Source organism: Dama dama, chromosome 5 (genome assembly GCF_033118175.1).
Source record: "Dama dama isolate Ldn47 chromosome 5, ASM3311817v1, whole genome shotgun sequence".
NCBI lineage: Eukaryota > Metazoa > Chordata > Mammalia > Artiodactyla > Cervidae > Dama > Dama dama.
Genome location: NC_083685.1, coordinates 53445370 through 53472431, shown reverse-complemented (window position 1 = coordinate 53472431; position 27062 = coordinate 53445370). Strand labels below are relative to the sequence as shown.

Below are 27062 nucleotides of genomic sequence, written 5' to 3'. Positions count from 1 at the left end.
GCCTTATGAAGCCAGAAACTGGATCATCAGGGGCTGAAGTGGCCTAAAAGCTTGAGCAAAGATGTTTAAATGATGAACAGGAAGAAGGAACTCATCAGAGAAAAGATCATGGTCACTGGAGGACCCAGCTGGGGTTAGACACTCTGGTTGTCCAGGAGGTGGGTTGTTCCTGTGTTTCAGGCAGTTTTATTGTTTATTCAGGGTGACCACTGACAGCCTGCAGGTTCATGTGGCTTATGTTCGTCCTCATTAGGTCATTCCTAAATGATAAGGCCCTGAGAGTGGCTGTGGATGAGTGTAAATGTAGCCATCTCTTTAGAAATTACTGTGTTCTTTTAGAAAGAGAATTATTTCCTGTCCAGGCCTTGTTTTCCTAGATTCTTTGTTTTCCAAGATTCTTTGACAGTTACAGATACTGATTGTAAAATGACCACACAGGGGACCTAAATATATTAAAATGATTTCACTATGCTTTTGGGTCATCCTTGGAGTTAACTCCAGCAGAAAGCCAAGAAGGTAGAAATAAGTCTGACAAGGTGGAAGGGAAAGATGGGCCGGGAAATCTCTGTGGCCACATCATTGAGAGGTACTCAAACTTTTCTCTTGTGGGGTGAGTCCTTACTGTTGTTTTCCAGTGATCTGGACGCCAGGGCCAAGAGTGAGAGGTACCGTGCACTCTTCCGGCTGCCCAAAGATGAAAAATTAGATGGCCACACAGACTGCACCCTCTGGACTCCATTCAACAAAATGCACATTTTGGGGCAGATGTTTGTGTCCACGAACTATATCTGCTTCACCAGCAAGGAAGAGAACCTGTGTAGCCTCATTATCCCACTGCGAGAGGTATGTGGCAGGTGGAAATGGGTGTCTTAAGGGTTTTATTGGTAATCCTTTTCTGTGTATCTTATCTTATCTTTCTGTGTATCATCACGGAGTTGGCTTTTAACCATGGGTGAGCGTTCATAATTCTTTGGTGGCGTCTGCCACTCTTTTATGTGTTGTCATCGCTGCGAGTGACCATGGGACCTGCGAGATGTCTTCCTCCAGAAGCAGACTGGTGTTTTATTCTTGTTCAGGTAAGGTGAGATCAACGGAGCAGGAGATGACTGTCACTGAAAAGACGCTGGTTATACTCATGGATCCCATCGGGGGCACACGTCATGCTAGAGGGCCCACAGGGGGACAGCCCCAGGTGGGTCAGCAGACAGAGGAGCAGGGAAAGATGTGGACTGGAGTCTTTATTGTGACTTCCGTGGGAAGAAACAGGTGAGACAGGATAAGCAGGCTTGGGATTGGCAAGTTGAAAAATTCCAGCAGGCTGTAGGGCAAAGGCCCTGTCCCTAATGGTCTGGTTCCGGGCCCTGGGGTGACAAGGGCAGGATGAATAGGGGCCCTGAGTGTGAGAGCAGGTGGAGGAGGTCGTTGGGGTTTGGATTGGTTGGTTTGCTTGTGAAAGGCCTTCTCACAGGTGAGTCCTCTACTGTCTCCAGGAGTTGGGCAACTCTGGGTCAACAAGGCCCCGGGATGTGAAAACATCAAATAGAGAAACTAGAAAGTGTAGTTACTACTCCTGGCCCACAGCCTGAGCATCTTGATCTTTAGAGAGGTGGTCTAGGTTGTGAATCAGAATGTCAAGATCTGTCTAGTTTGTTAGTTCCCTCTGTTAGAACCAGCAGGACCACTGGCTGCAGTGGCCAGATCTGTATCTCTGCAAATTTTGGAGTCTGTATTTTAATAAAGTTCCAGGCTGATGCCCATGGACAGTGAAGACTGAGGAACATTATTATTGTACCTGGGTTGGAGGTGGGTTCTCTCGTGTCTTCACAGTGATAGGTTGTTCTGGTACTTGTGGAGAAGCCTTGCTGCTGGGGGTTGAGAAGAAATTCCAGGTTAGGAAGTCCAGGGCTGGCAGATCCGCAGCTTCTAACCTGGCTGCTTTCAGCCTGCTTTGGTCCTTTCCTAGAAATTAAGATGCTTAGCTTTGGCTATTTAATCACGGTTGAGGCTTTGTTAAGATTTCCTATGGCAAAGGATTCAAGTTTCTCTTTGCCTTACTTTCTTTTTTTTAAAAAAACAATCATTTATGTAAGCAATTTTTTTCTTGTTTGCATCATTATCACAGAAAATTATTGAAATACAGGCAAATAGAAAGAAAACAAAACTCATCCCTAGTCCCACCATTCAAAAATGACCACTATGAACATCCTGTTATATAGTTGTTAAGGCTTTCTATGCATTGCTGTGTATATGTCATTTATATTATTTAAGTATAAAGAAATAATGAATTTTATTTTTTGTTTATTTCTCTTGACAGTGAGTGTGCACTAAACTTATTTCCATATCATAAAATATTCTTTTATAACATTTAATGACTGCATATTATTCCATTACTGGATATGTATAATTTATTTCTTCTTATTTAGGCTATCTTTGGTTGGACCTTTGCATTATTTTTCTTTCATTTTCTCCCAATCATATGTATAATTTTCCTTAAAGTATAAATTCCTAGAAGTTTAATTGGTAGATTAAAATGAATGCAAAGTGTTAGGCAATGGAAAATCTAGTTTTCTTTCTTATAGGATAAGCTCATTGGTATTATAACACATTTGGAGGCCAGGAATTACTGGGGGTGAATTCTGAGATGGATGGTTGATCAGTACTTACAATTGACTCTGAAATGCATCTCATGAATTTTTCCAATAAACTTACCCTCTTTATCTTAGGGAGTTACTAAACTCTGTGTGTATGTGGCGGTGGGTTTGCGGCGGGGGGGGGCGGGGGGGGCTGCGTGGTAATTGACATCACGTACTAGTTTCAGGTTAACATAGTAGTGATTTGATATTTGTATATATTATGATCACTATGATAAGTCCAGTTAACATCTATCACCATTCATAGTATGCTATTAAAGTGTGCCATTAAAAATGTTCTTCATCAAGTACTATGAACAAAATAAAGCAGAGTGACCTGGACCCACTAGGGAAACCCATCCTGGGATTAAGAATATACTGAGTGTATCATTTATAAATCTGAGTGAGTCATCACTTTGTTTTTCCAAAGGTAACTGAGGAACAGAGGGCCTGGAGGCTGCCATCCCACATCTGCTCCCCTGTTCCCTTCCTCCTGGTTCCGTTCGGGGGCTCTGTGTACATTTTAGTGTGATCTACAGTAGGACTGTGGGAGCTTGGAGGAGTTACTCCTAACTCCTTGGTGGTTAATAGCCTCAGCCCATCTTGTGCTTACTAGTTTTCCCTAACAAGTCAGTAGGGCAGAGACAATTCAGGCATATTTCAGGATAAGTCAGAAGATGGGGGAGGATAGTATAGGTGGCATTTAGAAGAAAAGTGTGTTGTGGTCGGAGGGTGCGGCTTGAAAGAAACCCCCAATGAGACAGCAGTGCCCTTTTTTACCCCAGTGACTCACTGAGATGTATTAATGGTAAATCCTAAACCTCAACTAATGGAAGAAGCAAAGGACTTGCATTTATTCCTACTCCAGGTTATATAATGACAAAAATGCACTAGGGCAGGACTCCCACCCTCCATCCAGGTCTGTTTGAGCAGAGAGTGATCGCTCCATGAACTGAGTTAAGCTGATTGATCAGTAGGAGCTTCAAGGAACCTTGCATCCTCCTTGGAACAGCTCCTTTTGGAATTGTGTAGACTAGGGATTGCTGTTGTATTTCATTTTTTATAAATAAGTGGAAATATTGACTGGAGATTGTTAATATACATTCTGCATGCAGACTTAAGGTAGAGTAAATCGACACATGTTAAATGTTTACACAGTATCATGTTGCTGTAGATTTTAAAGAAAAGTCTGAACTAGCAGCAAGAGGATAAAGTGATGAGAGTCCTCATTAGCGTGTCTAGATGTAGTCTCTCTTCTTTTTTTCAATTATAAATTACCTTGTAAATGTTCCATATGAAACACCAAGATTTGATTAGATTCAAGCTATCTTACAATTGTAGTTGGTGATGAAAATGTGTCTCATTGTGCAGAACATTCTGGTGAAGCTATTACACTTTCCTGGAGGTGCAGAGTTTCAGGGGTAGAATTCTACTAGAACTTGTTTGTCAGTGAAAAATACATGCTAACCCGTGGGAAGCTGCCTAGGGTTTCTGTAGGTGCTTTCTTGCTGTCTCTGTATTCATGATCCTGCTAGATACTAGACTTCCATGCAGATTTCATCACGAGCACAAGGTATCTGTGTTTTAGGTACAGAACTTGAACCTTTCATCCTCTTGGTATCTTGTCATTAATTGCAGATGCCTGGTGACTAAAACAATCAGAAAAAAATCTGTTGGGAGAAAAGGAGCTTTTATCTGTCTTTTAAAATAAGCATTGTTTAACATATGTCTGAAGTATCATGGGAAAATCCTTTTCTTGATAAAGAAGTTGGCTTCCCCCTCTCCCCCTGACCCCCACCAATTTCTCTAGCTTCTTTAGCTTTGGAGGAAAAAACTCTTAGGTACAACTCTACATATCTAAGAATATTCCTTGAAAAATGTATGAATATATATCTAACTTGTACATGTTTATAGAAGCTGAGAACAGAACTCAGTTCCTGCAGTTTTTCCCTTTATGGACCCCAGTAATACCTGTTTTGCACTTGTGACCCTGCAGCTTTTTAGGCAATTCCAATAGGTTACTTAGCCTTGAAAGGGAGAAAGGTTTTTAAAGTTCTGCTCGGAGGAAATGTCTTTCACATGAAAATGCTGATGCAGAGGTTGAAGTTGAACCTGTCTAGACTGCTTACAGTGGAAATGAAGATGGGAAAGAAACTAAACTCTTAAGTACACAATCAGCGCTGCTGCAAATAAACCATTTATCTAGAGCCTGGCCTTGAGATTTTTCTTCCTAATGTGCTAACAAAAAGAGTTGTAGTGCATTTTTCTTAGTTTCCAGTTGATGAAAATCCTATTATAAACCAGCAAATACATGCCATCATTTCAAAGCTGAAACACATGTCCCTTATTTTTGCTTTTCTCCTGATGTGGTAGACTTACTTTACTACACATACTAGTATGCACAAATGCGCGTGCGCGCACACACACACACACACACACACACACACACACACACACACACACAGTCAGCCCGTGCAGAAAGGGTTGCAATTAAGCTGTTTACGTCATGTCTGCTCAAAATCAAGCCTTTAAAACTTTGAAGTGGTAAGAGGTGAGGAATGCAAAGCCATGGAGTCTAAATGAGACATTTGAAGGATTGGTGGTGTTTTAAAAGCCATGTCCACATTAAGCTAATAAAAGGACCCAGTATCGTGGGTTGTTTCTCTCTTAGAGATGAAGCACCAGCTAAGAGTCCTCCCTGTTAAAGTTCCATGAAATTTTAATGAAAGTCAAAGAATTTCTTTACAACAAGGTTTCTCAGCCTTGGCGCTGTTGACATCTTGGGCCATGCTGTGTTGGGGTGGGCTGACTTGGGTCCTGTGCCCTGCACGATGTTTAGCTTCATCCTTGACTTCCACCTGTGAGATGCCAGTGGTACCCTCTGCTTGTGACTGCCAGAAGTGCCTCTAGATGTTGCCAAATGTCTCCTGGGGCTGGGATGGGGACTCACTCTCGATTTATAACTTCCAGCAAGATAATCCGGTTCCAGTTTCATTTGTTCTGAGCTGTTTTCTTTTATTGGGACAGCTTTCAGGAATCTCAACTTGCCTCAATAAAATATGGAAGTTCCTGCTGAGATTGAGTCCACTTCTTTCTCCAGTGCTCAGCATCTTCAGCGCTCAGAGGTTGCCGTCCGGTGATCCCTGGGCAGTAATGCTCTTGGTGGCCTGTTTCTTTCCAGGTGACGATTGTAGAAAAGGCAGACAGCTCCAGCGTGCTCCCCAGTCCTCTGTCCATCAGCACCAGGAACAGGATGACCTTTCTCTTTGCCAACTTGAAGGACAGAGACTTTCTGGTGCAGAGGATCTCTGACTTCCTGCAGCAGACGACCTCCAAAATATACTCAGACAAAGAATTCGCAGGAAGCTACAACAGTTCGGATGATGAGGTCGGTGGAAGGCACCTGTGGGTTTGGTTCATCCTATTTCTCTTCCCTGGAGAGTGTTCACCTCCTGGTCTGTTTTGTTTGATCTTGAAGCTTTGCAGCTGTGCTGAGATGAACCAGCTACTCTGATGTCCAGAGCAGACATCTCATTTACATCTCACGGTGTTTGTATTTAGGATCATAGAATTGGACATCTAATCTCACCCTCTTCTTTCACCACTGAAGGCGTTACGAAGTGATTTGTCCTGATTACATAGCAAGTGACTCTCGTCTAAGTGATTCTGTTGGGAATTACACAGAGGTCACCCAGTAAAGTCTCAAAGCTGAAATACAACATCATTAGGATGATTTTATTATGATACAATATGAATTGTGTCCCTATTGAATTAGGCTCTGAACCCACAGCCAGGGAAACTGGGCCCTGAAAGATACATGATTAGCTCAAATGATGAAGCGACTTGCAGTGAAAATATGCTGTAAAGCTGGCGAGCTCCTGTTTACCTGCTCCAAGCTTCTGTGGGCATTTTTGAGGCACCAGAAACTAGATAGATAGGAAGTGAGGAGGGTGGTCCCATCAGCAGTTGATTCAACCACGTCATGCTTTGCATGCATACTAATCAGAGAGATAAGTGTCTAACCAGTTTGTTGTAAAAATGAGTCTAAAATACAGAGGAGGCATTTCCCTGGTAATCCAGTGGTTAAGACTCCATGCCGGGATTTCCCTGGTGGTCCAGTGGTTATGAATCTGCCTTGCAATGCAGGGGTTGCAAGTTCGATCCCTGGTTGGGGAACTAAGATCCCACATGCCACGGAGTAACTAAGCCTGAGTGCCACAACTACTGAGCCTTTCATGCCACAACTAGAGAGTTCAAGTGCTGCAACTAAAAGCTGACACAGCCAAATAAATGAATATTAAAAAAAAAAAGACTCCATGCCTCTAATGAAGGGGATGCAGATTTGATCCCCGATTGGGAAACTTAAGGTCCTTCATGCTACGGACCACAGCCAAAAAATAAAACACAGAGGAAACCTATTGGACACATTGAAGCTCTGTGGCGTATGATCCCATCTAATTCTCACCAAAATGCTGACTTGCTGGCTTCCTCCTGCTACGTCACCTCGCAAGACACCTCCTGGGAACCATGGGGAAGCTATTAGTGTCTGTCCAGAGGACAGTCAGGTGGCTCGGTGGTAAAGAACCTGCCTGTCAATGCAGGAGACACAGGAGACACGGGGTTTGGTCCCTGGGTCGGGAAAATGACAATCCACTCCAGTATTCTTGCCCGAAGAATCCCATGGACAGAGGAGCCTGGCCGGCTACAGTCCATGGGGTCTCCAAGAGTAGGACCCGACTGAGCACAAAAAGGTGGAGGAGAGGATGCTGAAGAAGTAGATTCTGCAGCTCTCACCGTCCCCGCCTCTCGGTGCTCTGCCTTGGCAGGTGTATTCTCGGCCCAGCAGCCTCGTTTCCTCCAGTCCCCAGAGGAGCACCAGCTCTGATGCTGATGGCGAGCGCCAGTTCAACCTCAATGGCAACAGTGTCCCCACGGCCACGCAGACCCTGATGACCATGTATCGGCGGCGGTCTCCCGAGGAGTTCAACCCGAAATTGGTGAGTGCCGCCTCCTCTTGCCTGGAATTTTCTGTATTAGATCAGGAATGTTTCTTTAAAAATCTTTTAAAATAAACTCATCAATGTGTCACTGGATAGTTTCCTACAAGTGAAGGATATTTTTTTAAAAATACAAATGATGTATAAATATAACATACAATGACATATTTGTATGTCATCGGGTTTCAGAGTGGCTTCATTGTGAAAGGAGATAGGTCATGTACTTCTATATGCAGGTGACATTTTTTAGTTTTGTGTTTTAATGTTGCTCAAGTAACCAACAAGTAAGTACATAATGTCTCAGCCCACGTTTAACAAACATCCACTCCGTTTCACTTGGAGGTGTAGACATAAAGCTGTAAGTAACATTTGCATTCTCCTGACCCACCTCAGGGAAGTGGCATTCTGACTCCAGGCCAGAAAGTTTCATGGCAGATCCACAGGCTCTGATATATGGGTCAGGTCACAGAAGGTCTTCAGAAAATATGAGTTCTTCGTTCTCATGAATTCTGTCCAGAACTTACCAGCTCCATTCTCCAGGGAAAATGTTCTGACTTTCCATCAAACTTGTCCTGACCATTCTCGAACTACTTTGGGTGTAATGATGCTACATCATCCCTTTCAGGCCAAAGAGTTTTTGAAAGAGCAAGCTTGGAAGATTCACTTTGCAGAGTACGGGCAAGGGATCTGCATGTACCGCACGGAAAAGACCCGGGAGCTGGTGCTGAAGGGTGTCCCTGAGAGCATGCGTGGGGAGCTCTGGCTGCTGCTGTCTGGTACGGTGGGGCTGGAGTGGGAGCACTCCTCCGAGTGTGCCGAGCCCCGGGGCTGCCCTCAGCCTTCCATCGTGCATCAGGGCTATTTCAAATATGCAACCCCTAATTCAACCCAGGGGTCTAATTTCTAATCAGTGAAGTGCAAATCAGTTTACCCTGTCATTACATATGTGTGTGTGTCTGTATATATGCATGTGTGCTGAGTCGCTTCAGTTGTGTCCGACTCTTTGCAACCTCATGGACTGTAGCCTGCTAGGCTCTTCTGTCCATGGGATCCTCCAGGCAGGAATACGGAGTTTTGGGTTGCCGTTTCCTACTCCAGGGGATCTTCTGGACCCAGAGATCAAAGCCAAGTCTACTGTATTGGCAGGTGGAGTCTTAAAACACTATGCCATCTGGGAAGCCCATGTGTATATGTACACATATTTAACATATAAGTACCTATTTAATTATATAATATGTACATACATATGTGTGTATTTTTATATGTACATATTTGTATGTATGTATATGTGTGTGTGTACATAAACCTATACTTAAATAAATTATATTTAACTAGATTCATAGTTAAGTGCTTGCATCCAGGGTTTGTCTGTCTTTAAGAATCATAAGATGCAGATATGTCAAAGCAGGGGTTCTCACCCACCTCTGCATCCTCCTGCCCAGCACCAAGGAGCTCCCTTCCACAACAGTGGCTCCTCACTGCCAGGAACATGGTCCCTGCCCCCTGCAATTCTGAAAGTCCCTCTTCATCCTTCCTCCTACTCTTCAATATGGCTCTTTGTGAGCCCTTCATAATTTCAGTTTTTAAACTTGTTTTGAGAGACAAAGCATCCCTTTTCAAGTGAAATCATAAGGAAAACCCCGATAAAACGCAAGCAAGGCTGCTTGGTTGGAGAACTGAGACAGCTGAGGCTTCTGCTTGGCTTTCTCTGCCCACTTCCCTGTTCTTCTCTGAGCAGCCCCTTTGGGTTGCCTGTGGAACACAGTTTCTAGGTTGGAAGCCTCTACCTTAGGGAGGACTTTTTGTTTGTGTGTGTGTAGGGAGGTTTTTAAAAAATTCATTATTTTTTTTAAATTGAAGTATAGTTTTACAGTACCGTTAATTTCAGATGTATAGCATACCCACCCATTGCCTTTAATTCTGATGATTTTGCCTTATAGGTTATTACAAGATATTGACTATAATGCCCTATGCTATACAGTAAATCCTTGTTACTTCTCTGTCGTCTGACTGGTTAATCCCATACTGTAGTTTGTCCCTCTCCTGTCCTCTTCCCTGCTTTGGTAACCATAAATTTGTCGTCTGTGTCTGTGAGTCTATTTCTGTTCTCTGTCTACAGTCATTTGTACTATTGTTTAGGCTTCACATATAAGTGATATCATAGAGTGTGTGTGTTTGAGAGAGAGAGAGAGAGAGAGAATCACTCAGTCGTGTTTGACTCTGCAATCCCGTAGACTGTAGCTCACCAGGCTCCTCCATCCATGGGGCTCTCCAGGCAGGAATACTGGAGTGGGCAGCCATTCGCTCCTCCAGGGGATCATAGAGTACAGGGAAGTTTTTAAGCCACCGGCTTCCAGTGGAGCGGGAAGAGGGAAGGGGGCCGGGAGTGAAGTTACAGTCTGGCTGAGGCTGTGACACGGGTCCTCACAGGAGGAAGGGGAAGGCCGGGTCAGGCACTCACAATTACAGACCAAGGCCCGGGCTCCCACCTTCTGATGCTGGGTCCGTTTGGTGTCTCCCAGGTGCCATCAATGAGAAGGCCACCCACCCCGGCTACTATGAGGACCTCGTGGAGAAGTCCATGGGGAAGTACAACCTCGCCACGGAGGAGATTGAGAGGGACCTGCACCGCTCGCTTCCAGAACACCCCGCTTTCCAGAACGAAATGGGCATCGCGGCTCTGAGGAGAGTCTTGACTGCTTATGCTTTTCGAAATCCTAACATAGGGTATTGCCAGGTGAATGTCACAGATGGGTAAGACTTAAAAAAAAAAAATGTTTTCTGCCAGCTGGTAAGTAACAAGAAAGGCTTTATGGGGGACTTCCCTGGTGGTCCAGTGGCTAAGATTCCATGCTCCAAGGGGGCCCGGGTTCGATCCCTGGTCAGGGAACTAGATCCTGTATGCTGTCGCTAAGACCCGGTGCAGCCAAATGAATAAATAAATATTTCCTTAAAAAGAAGAAACGCTTTATGGTTAAGAGAGCAATTGCTGCACCAGGGTCTCTTGACCTTGGTATTGTTGGCATTGTGGACTGAATAATTCTTTGTGTGGGGCTGTCCTGTGCTTTGGGGAATGTTTAGTTAACATTCCTGCTTAATAACATGTTTAATAGCATCTTCTCACTAAATGCCAGTGCTCCCCACTTGTGACAACTAAATGTTTTTAGACCTTGTCAGATGTCCTCTGGGAAGCACGGTCTCCCAGAGCAGAGAAATACCGCCCTGAGCAGAGGAGCCAAGGGATAAGAGTGCCCTTTCTGGATCTACCACCGTCTGGTGGCCTGGCTGGTCACTAACTGGTCATGAGCATATCTGGGCACCAAGCCTTTAATTCTTCATTCTGGGTTCCCCAGTGCTCCTACCCTTTGCAACTCCTAAGCAATTAATGTCCTTGAGAATGTAGCTGTTATATGCTATGGCTATATTTTAAGGCCCACTAAAATAAATATGTAATTCACTATTTAAAAATGTTGCCCATATACCAACCACAATGATTGCTTGTATATGTTAGTATGGATAGCACAATTTGGAAAGCTCTAAGATAGTGTCTTAGATTGATTTAGATTGAAAGGCCACATATGTACCCAGAGAGACCTTCCTTGACCATCTAGTTGAAACCTGAAGCAGGTTTAATTCCTCAAAACCTGTATACACACACGCATACACACATCCACGCAGATCACAGGTCTCCCTGTACATTTTATCTTTTGATATCAGTTAATTTAAAATATACCTCCAAATTGATTAATCAACCTTTACATCTTTTTTATCTCTCTGACCCCTGGATTTATGCCCTGTGAGATTTGTCACCACTCTGCCCCCTCCTTTTCCCCAGTACTTAGTCCAGAGCCTATTACCAAGTAGAGCCTCAAAAGAAACTTACCTTGAATGACTAAGAAACCAGCCATGACCATGATCGTGTAGCAGGCAGGTTAATTCTCAAGTGGAATTTTAATGATTTCACTTGGGCACCTGTTGAGTCAGGCTTAGAAGGAAGAGCCTATTAGACCAAAATTCCTTTTTCAACATTTATATTGTAGGAATCTGATGAACACTGACTTAACCGGTTTCTCAAGGATCAAAAGAAGTACAGGCGGGAGCTGGCTTCTAATATAATAGAGTTCATATTTATCTTTTGATCATCCTCTTTTTAATTAAGAGGACTATTAAAGTAGTTGAGCCTGGAGTGCTTATGAGCTAGCTGATAATATCTTTTAATAAAGTAGATTACTTTAGAATTAAACCCCTGTTACTTATCACTACCATCCTTATCCAGTCGGAAATAATGGGCGAGGACTTCAACTTTGAAAGGTTTCATTGTTCCCTGAAGAGTGCCTCAAGCCACGTGTAGTTGGTGATAGAAACAATTACGGAAGATTAAAAGGGAAATATTCACCTCACCGAATTAAGGATTACAAACACCGCGACTAATAGGTTAAAAGCTTTGTCAAATAGGCTTTGGACATAGTTTTTCGAATGAGGATTTGTGGTCATGGGGGGCCCAGTCCTTGGTGCATATTGGTGTTCATGGAGCCCTTAACAGTTAACAGGCAAAAAAAAAAAAAAAAAAAAAAAAACAAAAAACCAAAACCCACAAAACAACAACAAACAAAAGCAAAACACTTAGCAGGCTGAAGTTCTAAGGGTTTTTACATTTTTTAAAACTTGTAAACAAAACAAAACTCAGAAGAATGTGTGTATGTAAAGCCTTTAATATTTATTATCTGTTCTTTTGGGGAAAAAGTGTGCTGGCTCCTTTGGGACTAACTCAGTTGTTATTCAGGTTAACAAAGTTGCTCATATGTTAAAATGTGTCTGATGTATTTAAAATGTATCTGATGACATCTTCTTTCATCCCTTTAGGCCATGAACATTGTCACATCCGTGCTGCTGCTTTATGCCAAAGAGGAGGAAGCTTTCTGGCTGCTGGTGGCTTTGTGTGAACGCATGCTCCCTGATTATTACAACACCAGGGTGGTTGGTACGTGAGGCTGCAATTAATTTATAACCCTTATCTCATCAGGAAAATGTTTCTAGAACCAGGAAACCAGCTGTAACCCTATTTCCAGTCGCCATTAGCCAAAAGAGTGTCAGACAACTCATTTTCCAAAATGGGAATGAGAGGACTTGAATCAATATAGATTATACACAAAGGAGCACCTTGGAGCTTCTCCCCCTGGAAAGAATATACGTCTCACTGCTTTAGAAAATAACTCAATGTGGGTGTCTGTGGCATGTGAGAGCTACACCAGGCACACAGATCATCAGTCCCAAAAGGTTTAATAGTGCCTTCATGAAGAGCTTGGAATCTATGGAAAGCAGAAGGATTCAAAAAAGGAGTGGGCAGAATAGCATATAAAAATATATTCAGAGCTCAGTTTCTAAGGTATTTTTCAGAACTGGTTTCACTGCAAAGCAAGCAGTGATGCTGAGCATTTAAATAAATTATTGGTGTCTCTCCATATAATCCCCTCCAGTGTTAGACATTCATTTTAGCAGGACAAGCTTTTCATTGCTAGTATAGCAAAAGGTGTACTTCATGCTCTCCTCTGTTCTGTCTTCATTTCTAAACTTTTGCACAGTAGATTCATTGGAAATACTCTCCAGAAACCTCAGGAAGTTGATCATGAATGTGTACAGCTGGAATGCTTATAATTTGGGGGGGGGGGGGGGGGCGGGAAACAATTATTTAAAGAAACAACTCCTGTATGGGGACCAAGCATCCAGAAGAGTGATTTTTTTTTTTTAAGAGTTTGCCAAGAAATGAACCTACTTAGATGTATATTTCATGCCTAGCCAAACATATGTTGCCAGGAAAATAATTGTGTGTCTGGAAGATCTTGTAAGTTGACCTTTTCCACAGCTCTTAGAGGTGTGATGATATTGCTCTTTTATGATAAAGAAGAAGGGAGGAAGGCCCCAGAAAGAGAAGCTGCAGTCAGAACTCATCTGGTGACTTGGCTGTGCTGATACCTTCGTCTCGTAACGTAGTGATTAGAGTTCTGGCTCAGTAGCGGTTGTCAACTGGATTGTTTTCATCAAGCTACTGGGTTGGGTTCATTTGTGAGAAGGTGCTGTTGGTTAACCATAACCTTTTGCGTCCACCCCCGCTGCAGGTGCCCTGGTGGACCAGGGTGTCTTCGAGGAGCTGGCCCGGGACTATGTCCCGCAGCTCTACGACTGCATGCAGGACCTGGGCGTCATCTCCACCATCTCCCTGTCCTGGTTCCTCACCCTGTTTCTTAGCGTGATGCCCTTTGAGAGCGCAGTGGTGGTCGTCGACTGTTTCTTCTATGAAGGAATCAAAGTGATATTCCAGTTGGCCCTAGCTGTGCTCGATGCAAATGTAGACAAGCTTTTGAACTGCAAGGACGATGGGGAGGCTATGACCGTTTTGGGAAGGTATTTCTCACCTTGAAAACTATCTTTAGGTTTTCTTCTCTATACTTTTCATCTGTCTTTCTCTTGGTTCTGTGAGTCTTATTTGCCCTGATGGTTAACATAAGGCCCACTTCTCTGTGTGGTTGAAGATTGTTTTTTTTTTTTTCCTTTGACTTTAGAAGTGAAGACAGTTAACTATACTTCAGTTTAAAAAAATAATAAAATTTTTTTAAAAAGTGAAGGGATTTTCATTCACTCTTAAGGAAATTCTAGCCTTCTGATATGCGGAGTTTGCAGAAAATAGGTGGACAGCTATAAAGGGGGAATTCCAGATTCAGCTCCCAGTGACTCGGGATTCCATTCTTCTTCAGGTATTTGGACAGCGTGACCAATAAAGACAGCACGCTGCCCCCCATCCCTCACCTCCACTCGCTGCTCACTGATGACGTGGAGCCCTATCCTGAGGTTGACATTTTCAGACTCATCAGAACTTCCTATGAGGTAGGTCTGCCTGGGGTCACAACACTCTGCGTGCTCAGAGGGCCTCCGCCTGGTGTACGCCACACACTTCCATCGCTAACCCAGGGTGTCCCCTGCTTCCCTCCTGGTTCTGAGAACTGGTTGTCGAAGCAAGCAGCTCTCTACCAGCTGACAGCTTTGAGCTTCAGAGAGGGCCACTGAATGAGTGGGCCAGACACCACGGAGTGATTGCATGACCCGCTCATGCAATTCTTGGCTTTGCCCACTTTGTAAGCTGATCAAGTAGTGGCTCGTTTTCAGCTCTGGGTGGGTTGAGGAGGGGCTGCTGAAAGCAGGCCTGGGGAGGTTGACCTTCCCTGTGCTCATGCCAAGTCCTTGGGTCTCCTGGGGAGTAGACGAGCCAATCCTCTTACGGGGGGAGCACATAGAATACTCTCTCCTCCCAGAGAAGAGCCAGACTTCTAGGATTCCTCTCAGATTGCTCGGCCCGGGGTGGGGAAGGTATGTTCTGGTCCACAGTGACCCCGGTTCTGGTCCTGAATTCCACAAAAGAGCTAGTGGTGCTGTGTACCTCATAGCACTTGTGGTTTTTGGCATTCCGAGGACTCAGGACCCACAATACCTGTGGTTTGTTCGTTTCCTGATCACTAAGGAAGAACATGAGTATTTTGCTGGGCACACCAGGTCCTCTCTAGATGTTTTGGGATCGTGTGACTGGTGATTGTCAGCATTCCAGCTAGCAGCAGCCTGGATACTAGAGAGATGGTGACCTCCGGCTGAGGTCAGAAAATCTCTCTTAAAGAGAATTAAAAGAAAATAGGTGTTTTTAAAAAAAATTGGTGTGGATCCAGACATGTTTTCAGGAATGTGTGCCCTTAACTCAAAATACAAGAAAGGCTGATAATTTATTATTTCAGAAAATTTTTGTTAGCACTCCATACATATTAAAAACAAAACATTTGGGGTGTGTTTTAGCATCATAAAAGTAATGCATGTTTATTGTAAAATAATGTAGAGACTGAACACATGTGAAAGAAAAACTGTATCCTGTGAGCATCTCACCATATCTCCCTCCAGTATGTTTCTATATTTGAAATTTATACTTAGTACAAGTATCTGCTTATAAGTGCTTTGTAACTTCCCATTTTTGACTTAAAATACATGACAAACATTCTCTGATATTTAATATATTGTTTGTTGGCAAGTTTTCATAGAGTCTTAATATTCTGCTTTAATGAGACGCCAAACCTTATATTAGCTGATCCCTTTCGTTGGACATTTACTTTGATTGCTTTCAAATTTTCAGTACCATATTGGCAAATTTGTATGGTGTTATTATGTATATGTAATATGTATGATACTATGTATTATATAAAAGTTTCTACACAAATAATACATCTCTGATTTTTTTCTTGGAGTCCATTCTTAGGAATAGATTTCCAGTAATAGATCAAAAAGTATTAATTATTTCCAAGCTCCTGGCACACTCTACCCCGGCTTCTGTATAGATTTTCCTCGTTTAAATTTTCACTAGTAGAGATTTAAGGATGACTGTTTGACTTCACTCTCTCCAAAACTGGTTATTATCATAATGCATTTTTTAAAAAATTATTGCCCCAGGACTTTTAATAGTCCTCCATCAGAAATGTTGAATGATTATTTTCCCAGAAAAAGAGCCCATGTGACTGAAAGCAATAGTTATTATTATAGCTGTGGGTTGTTTTTCTAAAGGCATCCCCCGAAACCTTTATTGTGAAGAGAATTCTAGACCCAAGTAATAAAGCTTGGTATATAGAAACTCAGCTTTGTTCTTCACAACAGATAAGCTAAGGTCTCGCTGAGGTCAACATGTGGCCCGTTTTTAATGGGAAAGAGTGGCGAATGGAAGCAAGACCAGAGCTGGTGTTCATCTCCTTCCTGTCTGTCTGGTCCCTAATGGCGCCCCTCAGGCTGCCAAGAGTCCTATCACAGGACACAGCCATAGTTTCCTTCCTCTGCCTGGGAAGACACCCTTGTTTATTTTTACCAATGTCTACATCACCTGCTCTTTCAATGCAGTGATTTGCTTTTTGTCTTCTCTTTGCTTAGTGGCACCGCCGTACTAATAAGCCTTCAGTGCCTTCCCAATGCCTCATCTGTGTGCATTTGCCAAGTCGCTTCAGTCATGTCGGGGTCTGCGAGACCCCATGGACTGTAGCCCACCAGCCTCCTCTGTCCTTGAGATGCTACAGGCAAGAATACTGGAGTGGGTTGCCATGCCCTCCTCCAGGGGATCTTCCCAATCTAGGGATTGAACCTGCATCTCTTAGGTCTCTTGCTTTGGCAGGAGGGTAATTTACCACTGGTGCCCCCTGGGAAATCCCCATTGCCTTAATAGGTCATCCTAAAGACAACACCACAAAGTCTTGCCTTTCCTTTTTTTTTTTTTGCTGCCTCCTATTAGATTGGTGGTCCTCAATTCTGCCTGTGCATTCAAATTCCTTAAAAAACATTTTTTTTTAAGCCAAGCTTTTAAAAATATAAATTCCTAGGCTCCATTCTAGACCAGTTCCCTTTGTATCTTGGTATGACACCTATGAAGAAATACTTTTCAGAAGTTCCCAGGTGATTCTGGAGCCCAGTGGGGGCTGAGAGTCACTGCCCTAGATGCAGAATGGGGCCACTAGACGCCTAGGCGGATTTTAACCCGGTTATACAACAGACACCAGTGTTCTGAAGCCGATGACTCCTTGCTTTCCGTGCTTCAGGATAGTTAGCCAGGAAAATAGATACGTAGGAAGAATACCGAAAGCACATTCAGCCTTGAGATCCCAGGATGCTGCAGGTCCATCACCTTTCTGCTGATGAGTAGATATGATAATTTTCTTCATAAATGCCTCATGGGGAAATCTCACACATTGTGAAGTTCTCCCAAGTCCCTCCTGGAAGGAGGGGCAGTTTGAGAGACAATTTTCTTCTGTTTGGGCCCTGTGTGCCATTTTGCTAGATACACAGACATGGTGGACAAAGTCCCAGCCTTCAGGTTTAATCCATAGACTGAGATGAGCCTCCTGGAAGACACAGAGCACATTAATAGAAGAATTACATCAGGCACATGATCACCACAGAGTTTCTTCATGTTCAAGTTGACCCACCCGGAGCATTTGAGAAATGTTATGCAAGGGGATGACAGAGGATGAGATGGTTGGATGGCATCACTGACTTGATGGACTTAAGTTTGAGCAAGCTCCAGGAGTTGGTGATGGACAGGGAAGCCTGGCATGCTGCAGTCCATGGGGTTGCCAAGAGTTGGACACGACTGAGGGACTGAACTGAACTGAAGTGGGCAAAGGAGGTGGCTGATAAAACAAAAGGAGGAGTTTGTGCACAAGGACAGACAGTTTGAAAGTTCAGATTAATGTGTTGGACTTATTAATTTTGGTGATAATAGCTGTCACTCATGGAGAACCCACCTCGTGTGGGACAGGTGCCAGGTGCTTCATCAGTAGCCCCACCAGGTCCATGTTCACACATTTTAAGGTTAAAATGTAAGTTGAGAGAGGTTGAGTCAGTTCTCCCAAGGCACACAGAAAGTGGCAGAGTCACAAGGCAGACGAGAGCTCCCCAGCATTAAAGCCAGAGCCAAGGGGGTGTGTCTGGATAGAATGTGGATGGACTTGTAGGTGTACATATGGACATGAGGTCAATGGGTCCAGTAGAGTCTGGTTAGTGGGAAGTCTTTGAAACCACTAATTGATTTGCAAGGCACCCAACAACCACTGCAAAGAGAGAGGATCTACTTAGCCGTTGTTTGCTTGCTGTTTTCAGAATTCTAGTCTGTCAGAGCCCCTCCAAAAAGGCGAAGGGGCAGGGGAGAAGAGATCACGGCCCAGTCCTCCGCATAACCCATTTTCCTTTAGAAATCCTCCGGAAATAGCTAGGCAGGAACCTGGGAGTTTATGGTTTCCTTTTAGGTTGGGTCTGTTTGCTCTCAATGGAAGGGCCATTATATGTATTCCATTGTGTCTGATTATGGCCAGTCCCTGGACCTGCCTGGCAAACTGCTGGGTCCATTTCTACTTGAGGAACAGAGGTTAATTAAGTATAAAATGTAGAGGGCTCTTTGAAGGTCAGGCTTGGGGGAACTAACTCTTTGAGATTTTCTAAGCACAGATACTGGTACGGGTTGCCCTTTCCTTCTCCAGGGGATCTTCCTCACCCAAGGATAGAACCTGTGCCTCCTGCACCGGGAGGTGGATTTTTTTTTTTTTTTTCATATATTTTTATTAGTTGGAGGCTAATTACTTTACAATATTGTAGTGGTTTTTGCCATACATTGACATGAATCAGCCATGGATTTACATGTGTTCCCCATCCTGAGCCCACCTCCCACCTCCCACCCCATCCCTTCCCTCTGGGTCTTCCCAGTGCACCAGCCCTGAGCACTTGTCTCATGCATCCAACCTGGACTGGCGATCTGTTTCACCCTTGATAGTATACTTGCTACAATACTATTCTCTCAGATCATCCCACCCTCGCCTTCTCCCACAGAGTCCAAAAGTCTGTTCTGTACATCTGTGTCTCTTTTTCTGTCTTGCATATAGGGTTATCATTACCATCTTTTTAAGTTCCATATATATGTGTTAGTATACTGTATTGGTGTTTATCTTTCTGGCTTACTTCACTCTGTATAATGGGCTCCAGTTTCATCCATCTCATTAGAACTGATTCAAATGAATTCTTTTTAATGGCTGAGTAATATTCCATGGTGTATATGTACCATAGCTTTCTTATCCATTTGTCTGCTGATGGGCATCTAGGTTGCTTCCATGTCCTGGCTATTATAAACAGTGCTGCGATGAACACTGGGATACATGTGTCTCTTTCAGATCTGGTTTCCTTGGTGTGTATGCCCAGGAGTGGGATTGCTGGGTCATATGGCAGTTCTATTTCCAGTTTTTTAAGGAATCTCCACACTGTTCTCCATAGTGGCTGTACTAGTTTGCATTCCCACCAACAGTGTAAGAGAGTTCCCTTTTCTCCACACCCTCTCCAGCATCTATTGCTTGTAGACTTTTGGATAGCAGTTATTCTGACTGGTGTGTAATGGTACCTCATTGAGGTTTTGATTTGCATTTCTCTGATAATGAGTGATGTTGAGCATCTTTTCATGTGTTTGTTAGCCATCTGTATATCTTCTTTGGAGAAATGTCTGTTTAGTTCTTTGGTCCATTTTTTGATTGGGTCATTTATTTTTCTGGAATTGAGCTGCAGGAGTTGCTTGTATATTTTTGAGATTAATCCTTTGTCTGTTGCTTCGTTTGCTATTATTTTCTCCCAATCTGAAGGCTGTCTTTTTACCTTGTTATAGTTTCCTTTGTTGTGCAAAAGCTTTTAAGTTTAATTAGGTCCCATTTGTTTATTTTTGCTTTTATTTCCAATGTTCTGGGAGGTGAGTCATAGAGGATCTTGCTGTCATTTATGTTGGAGAGTGTTTTGCCTATGTTCTCCTCTAGGAGTTTTATAGTTTCTGGTCTTACATTTAGATCTTTAATCCATTTTGAGTTTATTTTTGTGTATGGTGTTAGAAAGTGTTCTAGTTTCATTCTTTTACAAGTGGCTGACCAGTTTTCCCAGCACCACTTGTTAAAGAGGTTATCTTTTTTCCGTTGTATATTCTTGCCTCCTTTGTTGAAGATAAGGTGTCCATAGGTACGTGGATTTTTCTCTGGGCTTTCTATTTTGTTCCATTGATCTATATTTCTGTCTTTGTGCCAGTACCATACTGTCTTGATGACTGTGGCTTTGTAGTAGAGTCTGAAGTCAGGCAGGTTGATTCCTCCAGTTCCATTCTTCTTTCTCAAGATTGCTTTGGCTGTTTGAGGTTTTTTGTATTTCCATACAATTTGTGAAATTATTTGTTCTAGTTCTGTGAAAAATACCATTGGTAGCTTGATAGGGATTGCGTTGAATCTATAGATTGCTTTGGGTAGTATATTCTTTTTCACAATATTGATTCTTCCAATCCATGAACACGGTATATTTCTCCATCTATTTGTGTCCTCTTTGATTTCTTTCATCAGTGTTTTATAGTTTTCTATGTATAGGTCTTTTGTTTCTTTAGGTAGGTATACTCCTAAGTATTTCATTCTTTTTGTTGCAATGGTGAATGGTACTGTTTCCTTAATTTCTCTTTCTGTTCTCTCATTGTTAGTGTGTAGGAATGCAAGGGATTTCTGTGTGTTAATTTTATATCCTGCAACTTTACTATATTCATTGATTAGCTCTAGTAATTTTCTGGTAGAGTCTTTAGGGTTTTCTATGTAGAGGATCATGTCATCTGCAAACAGTGAGAGTTTTATTTCTTCTTTTCCTATCTGGATTTTATTTCTTTTTCTGCTCTGATTGCTGTGGCCAACACTTCCAAAACTATATTGAATAGTAGTGGTGAGAGTGGGCACCCTTGTCTTGTTCCTGACTTTAGGGGAAATGCTTTCAATTTTTCACCATTGGGGATAATGTTTGCTGTGTGTTTGTCATATATAGCTTTTATTATGTTGAGGTATGTTCCCTCTATTCCTGCTTTCTGGAGAGTTTTTATCATGAATGGATGTTGAATTTTGTCAAAGGCTTTTTCTGCATCTATTGAGATGATCATATGGTTTTTATCTTTCAATTTGTTAATATGTTATATTGCATTGATTGATTTGTGGATATTAAAGAATCCTTGCATTCCTGGGATAAAGCCCACTTCGTCATGATGTATGATCTTTTTAATATGTTGTTGGATTCTGTTTGCTAGAATTTTGTTTAGGATTTTTGCATCTATGTTCATCAGTGATATTGGCCTGTAGTGTTCTTTTTTTGGCATCTTTGTCTGGTTTTGGTATTAGGGTGATGGTGGCCTCACAGAATGAGTTTGGAAGTTCACCTTCTTCTGCAATTTTCTGGAAGAGTTTGAGTAGGATAGGTGTTAGCTCTTCTCTAAATTTTTGGTAGAATTCAGCTGTGAAGCCATCTGGTCCTGGGCTTTTGTTTGCTGGACGATTTCTGATTGCAGTTTCGATTTCCGTGCTTGTTATGGGTCTGTTAAGATCTTGTATTTCTTCCTGGTTCAGTTTTGGAAAGTTATACTTTTCTAAGAATTTGTCCATTTTTTCCAAGTTGTCCATTTTATTGGCATAGAGCTGCTGGTAGTAGTCTCTTATGATCCTTTGTATTTCAGTGTTGTCTGTTGTGATCTCTCCATTTTCATTTCTAATTTTGTTAATTTGGTTCTTCTCCCTTTGTTTCTTGATCAGTCTGACTAATGGTTTGTCAATTTTATTTATCTTTTCAAAAAACCAGCTTTTAGGTTTGTTGATTTTTGCTATGGTCTCTTTAGTTTCTTTTGCATTTATTTCTGCCCTAATTTTTAGGATTTCTTTCCTTCTACTAACCCTGGGATTCTTCATTTCTTCCTTCTCTAGTTGCTCTAGGTGTAGAGTTAGGTTATTTATTTGACTTTTTTCTTGTTTCTTGAGGTAAGCCTGTATTGCTATGAACCTTCCCCTTAGCACTGCTTTTACAGTGTCCCATAAGTTTTGGGTTGTTGTGTTTTCATTTTCATTCGTTTCTATGCATATTTTGATTTCTTTTTGATTTCTTCTATGATTTGTTGGTTATTCAGAAGCGTCTTATTTAGCCTCCCTATTTGAATTTTTAATGGTTTTTTTTCCTGTAATTGAGATCTAATCCTCCTGCATTCTGGTCAGAAAAGATGACTGAAATGATTTCAATTTTTTTGAATTTACCAAGGGTAGATTTATGGCCCAGGATGTGATCTATTCTGGAGAAGGTTCCATGTGCACTTGAGAAAAAGGTGACATTCATTGTTTTGGAGTGAAATGTCCTATGGATATCAGTTAGGTCTGGTTGGTCCATTGTGTCATTTGAAGTTTGTGTTTCCCTGTTAATTTTCTGTTTAGTTGATCTATCCATAGGTGTGAGTGGGATATTAAAGTCACCCACTATTATTGTGTTATTGTTAATTTCCCCTTCATACTTATTAGCAATTGCCTTACATATTGCGGTGCTCCTATATTGGGTGCATATATATTTATAATTGTTATATCTTCTTGGATTGAACCTTTGATCATTATGTAGTGTCCTTCTTTGTCTCTTTTCACAGCCTTTATTTTAAAGTCTATTTTATCTGATATGAGTATTGCGACTCCTGCTTTCTTTTGGTCTCCGTTTGCATGAAGTATTTTTTTCCAGCTCTTCACTTTTAGTCTGTATGTGTCCCTTGTTTTGAGGTGGGTCTCTTGTAGACAGCATATATAGGGGTCTTGTTTTTGTATCCATTCAGCCAGTCTTTGTCTTTTGATTGGGGCATTCAACCCATTTACATTTAAGGTAATTATTGATAAGAATGGTCCCATTGCCATTTGCTTTGTTGTTTTGGGTTTGCGTTCATACAACCTTTCTGTGTTTCCTGTCTAGAGAAGATCCTTTAGCATTTGTTGAAGAGCTGGTTTGGTGGTGCTGAATTCTCAGATTTTGCTTGCCTGTAAAGCTTTTGATTTCTCCATATCTGAATGAGATCCTTGCTGGGTACAGTAATCTGGGTTGTAAGTTATTCTCTTTCATTACTTTAGGTATGTCCTGCTATTCCCTTCTGGTCTGAAGAGTTTGTATTGAAAGAACAGCTGTTATCCTTATGGGAATCCCCTTGTGTGTTATATGTTATTTCTCCCTTGCTGCTTTTAATATTTGTTCTTTGTGTTTGATCTTTGTTAGTTTGATTAATATGTGTCTTGGGGTGTTTTGCCTTGGGTTTATCCTGTTTGGGACTCTCTGGGTTTCTTGGACTTGTCTGACTATTTCCTTCCCCACTTTAGGGAAGTTTTCAGCTATTATCTCCTTGAGTATTTTCTCATGGCCTTCCTTTTTGTCTTCTTCTTCTGGGACTCCTATGATTCGAATGTTGGGGTGTTTCACATTGTCGTGGAGGTCCCTGAGGTTGTCCTCATTTCTTTTGATTCTTTTTTCTTTTTTACTCTCTGCTTCATTTATTTCCACCATTTTATCTTCTACCTTACTTATCCTATCTTCTGCCTCCTTTATTCTACTGTTGGTTCCCTCCAGGGTGTTTTTGATCTCATTTATTGGATTATTCATTTTTAATTGACTCTTTTTTATTTCTTCTAGGTCCTTGTTAAACATTTCTTGCATCTTCTTAATCCTCATCTCCAGGCTATTTTTCTGTAACTCCATTTTGTTTTCAAGATTTTGGATCATTTTTATTATCATTATTTTAAATTCTTTTTCAGGTAGATTCCCTATCTCCTCCTCTTTTGTTTGGCTTGGTGGGCATTTTTCATGTTCCTTTACCTGCTGGGTATTTCTCTGCCTTTTCATCTTATTTAGATTGCTGTGTTTGGGGTGGCCTTTCTGTATTCTGGAAGTCTGTGGATGTTTCTCCCAGTGGGTGGGGTTGGACGATTGGCTTGTCAAGGTTTCCTGGTTAGAGACGCTTATGTCGGGTGTTCTGGTGGGTGGAGCTGGATTTCTTCTCTCTGGAGTTCACTGGAGTGTCCAGTAGTGAGTTTTGAGATGGGTCTATGGGCTTGATGTGACTTTGGGCCGCCTGTATATTGACACACAGGGCTATGTTCCTGCGTTGCCGGAGAATTTGTGTGGTATGACTTGCTCTGGAATTTATTGGCTCTTGGGTGGTGGTTGGTTTCAGAGTAGGTATGGAGGCTTTTGGGTGATCTCTTGTTGATTAATGTTCCCTGTAGTCAGGTGATCTCTGGTGTTCTCAGGTTTTGGGCTTAAGCCTCTTGCCTGTGAATTTCAGTCTTATTCTTCCAGTAGCCTCAAGACTTCTCCCTCCATACAGCACTGATAATAAAACTTCTAGGTTAATGGTGAAAGGATTCTCCACAGTGAGGGACACCCAGAGAGGTTCACAGAGTTACATGAAGAAGAGGAGAGGGAGGAAGGAGATAGAGGTGATCAGGAGAAAAGGAGGGATTCAAGAGGAGAGAGACAGATCTAGGCAGTACTCTGTTCCCTAAGTGTTCTCCACAGCCCAGAACACCCACAGAGATTCACAGAATTGGATTGAGAAGAGAAGGGGTAGGGAGGAAATAGAGGTGATCTGGGGGAGAAAAAGGAGAGTCAAAAGGGGGAAGAGAGTGATCAAACCAGTAATCACACTCCTGAGTAAAAATGGGTACTGAAGGTTGTATTCTTAAATGTCTGAAATTGATATCAAATACTGAAAAACAAAGATTAAAAATCTATAGTAGAGGTTAGACTCTTAAAAATACAATATTAAAAAAAACAAAAACACAAAAAATTTAAGAAACATATATGACGTTTGCTTTAAAAATAGGGTCTTTTTTTTTTTCAAGGTTATAGTGGGTTATAAAAATGAAAATTAAGGAGTAATAGAGGACTTTAAATTTTTTTAATTAAAAAATAATAATAATAGTAAAAACATATCTAGGAATTTCTCTGGAGCTGTTGCAGGCAGTGTGGGTTCAGTTCAGTTTCAGATAGCTCCTTGTTCCAGCTTACACTTCTTAGTATCTATAGGCCCCTTCCCATGTAGTCGGTGTTACCTACAGGGATTTTAATCTGTTGCACCGGTCACTTCTGAAGTGGTTCCCTTTGTTTATTTGGCTTCTGTTCGCTGGTCTCTTCAGTGTCTAATTTCCGCCCTGACACAGGCGGGTGGAGGTGGTCGCTTGTTCAGTCGTGCTGCAGGGAGGGAGGGGCACTGCAGACAAATGTCACTGGTGTGTGTGGGGAGCACTCCACAGTGTTCCGGCCACACTGGGTTTGCCCCCGCTCATGGCGTGTGCTTTCCCATCTACACTGCTCAGGCTCCAGGCTGCTCTATATGGAGCGGGCCCTGCATTGCGTGCACTTCCTAGGCCTAAGCTGCTCAGGTTCAGGTTCTCGGTACTTAAAAAAAGCGCCCTGCGTTTTGTGCCTTCCCCTCCCGAGCAGCTCAGGCAGCCAGGAGCTTGACGGGCGCACTCTCCCCAGGTGCAGTGCGCCTTCTCCCCTCGGCGGTCCCAGCCTTAGTCTCCGCGTGCGCGCCAGTCAGGCGCGCCTTGTGTCTGTTCTGGGGAGCTGGTCTCTAGCCGCGACCCTCCCAGTGGATGTCAGCCATCCAGAATCTCAGGAAGTCTTTGGTTAGAAACTAGAAGCCTGTTTGCAGCTTGGTAGAGATGCTGTCTCTGGGGCCAAGTTTGCCGCTTTCTGACTCTGGCTGGCGCCCGCCTCCCCTCTGTCTCCAACAGGGGATAGGCTGGTCCGCAGCTGGCTAGCTCTTCTCTGGAATTGCTCAGTCCTTTGTTCTGGGAACGGGCTGGCTGTGCCTTAGGTTAGGGCTTTTCACAGGTTAACTCTCTCTCTTGCTATCCCACAGTTTAAGTTATCTGTGGAAAATTCTGAAGGAGATGGGAATACCAGACCACCTGATCTGCCTCTTGAGAAACCTGTATGCAGGTCAGGAAGCAACAGTTAGAACTGGACATGGAACAAAAGACTGGTTCCAAATAGGAAAAGGAGTATGTCAAGGCTGTATATTGTCACCCTGCTTATTTAACTTATATGCAGAGTACATCATGAGAAACGCTGGGCTGGAAGAAGCACAAGCTGGAATTAAGATTGCTGGGGGAAATATCAATAACCTCAGATATGCAGATAACACCACCCTTATGGCAGAAAATGAAGAGGAACTAAAAAACCTCTTGATGAAAGTGAAAGAAGAGAGTGGAAAAGTTGGCTTAAAGCTCAACATTCAGAAAACTAAGATCATGACATCTGGTCCCATCACCTCATGGCAAATAGATGGGGAGACAATGGAAACAGTGTCAGACTTTATTTTTTTGGACTCCAAAATCACTGCAGATGGTGACTGCAGGCATGAAGTTAAAAGAAACTTACTCCTTGGAAGGAAAGTTATGACCAACCTAGATAGCATATTAAAAAGCAGAGACATGACTTTGCCAACAAAGGTCTGTCTGGTCAAGGCTATGTTTTTCCAGTGGTCATGTATGGATGTGAGAGTTGGACTGTGAAGAAAGCTGAGCACCAAAAAATTGATGCTTTTGAACTGTGGTGTTGGAGAAGACTCTTGAGAGTCCCTTGGACTGCAAGGAGATCCAACCAGTCCATCCTAAAGGAGATCAGTCCTGGATGTTCATTGGAAGGATTGATGCTGAAGCTGAAACTCCAATCCTTTGGCCACCTCATGCGAAGAGTTGACTCATTGGAAAAGACCCTGATGCTGGGAAAGATTGAGGGCAGGAAGAGAAGGGGACGACAGAGGATGAGATGGCTGGATGGCATCACCGACTTGATGGGCATGAGTTTGAGTAAACTCCGGGAATTTGTGATGGACAGGGAGGCCTGGCGTGCTGTAATGGGGTTGCAAAGTGTCAGACATGACTGAGCGACTGAACTGAACTGAAGTTGTTATCTCACGTGTTAGCTCCCTCAGGTTGCCCTCAGGGCATTCAGGCTGGGTTCTTACCCTAACCAATGCCTCCCGCTCTTCTTCTCCATTCAGCCCTCACTTGCTGGTGGCGGA

General features: G+C 42.7%; 1 protein-coding gene across 1 annotated transcript in view; it reads left to right on the top strand.

Moving 5' to 3' along the window:
- Positions 1-27062, top strand: part of TBC1D9 (TBC1 domain family member 9) — a 128106-nt gene that overhangs the window by 77705 nt on the left and 23339 nt on the right. Inside the window, exons 6-13 of the mRNA XM_061142395.1 lie at positions 636-843; positions 5812-6018; positions 7457-7627; positions 8253-8403; positions 10150-10364; positions 12491-12608; positions 13744-14029; positions 14380-14509. Coding sequence (XP_060998378.1) covers positions 636-843; positions 5812-6018; positions 7457-7627; positions 8253-8403; positions 10150-10364; positions 12491-12608; positions 13744-14029; positions 14380-14509 — 1486 coding nt within the window. The remainder of the gene's footprint in view (positions 1-635; positions 844-5811; positions 6019-7456; positions 7628-8252; positions 8404-10149; positions 10365-12490; positions 12609-13743; positions 14030-14379; positions 14510-27062) is intronic.